This window comes from Opisthorchis viverrini, assembly GCF_000715545.1.
Source record: "Opisthorchis viverrini unplaced genomic scaffold opera_v5_298, whole genome shotgun sequence".
NCBI classification, from domain to species: domain Eukaryota; kingdom Metazoa; phylum Platyhelminthes; class Trematoda; order Opisthorchiida; family Opisthorchiidae; genus Opisthorchis; species Opisthorchis viverrini.
In genome coordinates, this window is record NW_008751950.1 from 274,037 (window position 1) to 275,432 (window position 1,396).

The 1,396-nt window shown below is 46.6% G+C and overlaps 1 protein-coding gene across 1 annotated transcript in view; it reads right to left on the minus strand.

Annotated features, from left to right (window-relative positions):
• The window catches only part of T265_09647 (hypothetical protein), a gene marked incomplete at both ends in the record, with an annotated part of 3,900 nt that extends 3,307 nt beyond the window's left edge, over positions 1 to 593 (minus strand). Inside the window, one exon of the mRNA XM_009175787.1 lies at positions 552 to 593. Within this exon, the coding sequence (XP_009174051.1) occupies positions 552 to 593 (42 nt within the window). The remainder of the gene's footprint in view (positions 1 to 551) is intronic.
• Between the last annotated feature and the right edge of the window lie 803 nt (positions 594 to 1,396).

Below are 1,396 nucleotides of genomic sequence, written 5' to 3' on the forward strand. Positions count from 1 at the left end.
TGAGGTTTAGTAGCCTTGGACTGTTGATGTTATAGACGGTATCACGGAAAGCGTAATCGAGGATGCTGAAGTAGACGATTAATAATGCGGATAAATGGAGCCTGGAATCTGAGAACCATGGTGTAAAGCAAAACTGTAGACTCACCGGTTTCACACTGCCAACGCTTGGAACAACCCTCACGCAATCTAGTCAGTCGTTCGTAAGTTCTACGCACGTTAGCTCTTGTATTGGTTTCACTTACCACATCACGTGCCCATCGACTTATAATGATTCTTTCTATCTCTGGTACGATACTAGCTTATACAGCATCTCATTGATCTCCAGGCTTTTAAGTGCACGTCCATTCCTGTCCTGTCTCATTTAATCACTTGCTGTCACCACCCTAACTGTGGTAAACGTTGTTTTCCTCTATTCCCATCCGATAACTCCTAAAACCAATCAGGCCTTACTGATTCCATCCCATTCTCCCTTCTTCTCAAGCTTCGATTTTTGGCTACACCCTATTCGGACGCCCTGTGTGGTTGTTCAATCCATCTGGTCTGTGCTTTACCCAGAAGGGATCCCCATCCGGTCCAAACAATACATCCGACATTACAGTTGCTTTTTATACATTGGCCGATTCCCTGGACCGACCCCAAAAGTCCCGTTGCTCATAGAGTTGTGCACCCCAGCCCAATCACCTCAAACATGGCGTCGTCAAAGGACTGTCCAGTAACCGAAGTACGTCACTGTGATGATCGCATGGGACTCCCATACCCAGTTCGTTAGCACACCCGCGACTGTTCAGTTCGTACTTTTGACGAAGCTCTTGTCCACTCGCGCCCTTACAACTGCGAAAAATCTCTTCACCAAGCCCCAGCCGCTTTCGAGACCCATTCATTCTGGGCGAATGGGCCTTTCGTTTTGGATATGAACATCTCTTTGACTTCCATTCTTCGCTCATTACAAAGTCAGCCATTTTCTGCGCAGTTCGCGTTCCGTCTTGTGCGTCAGCACCAAAAATCTCTCCGTCAGGGAACTTTTGTTGCAAAGTCAGCTAAAGCAGTGACGCTGGTGAATCTCCACAGTTTCAATGTACACCGTGACTATGAGATTCCCGTCACCATTTATCTGTACTAGTGATTCTTCTATTTCATCCTCACTTTTGCTTTCTTTGGGCCATTAGCCCAACAGCCTAAGGCCGAACAGGTCTCATCGAGGGGTTTAAATTTAGTTCACATTGACCGGCCAGATCGTGACAGTCCAGCTACGGCACCAGACCCGTTGTTCTGGTTCATCATTTTTTGCAATTTGAAGTTTTCTCATCGTGCACCCAGCTGGATGCCTCTTTTTCGCCCTCTCTTGTTCTCGCTATCTTTAAATCTTAACGACCTGATCTCGTCTCAGCTTAATATT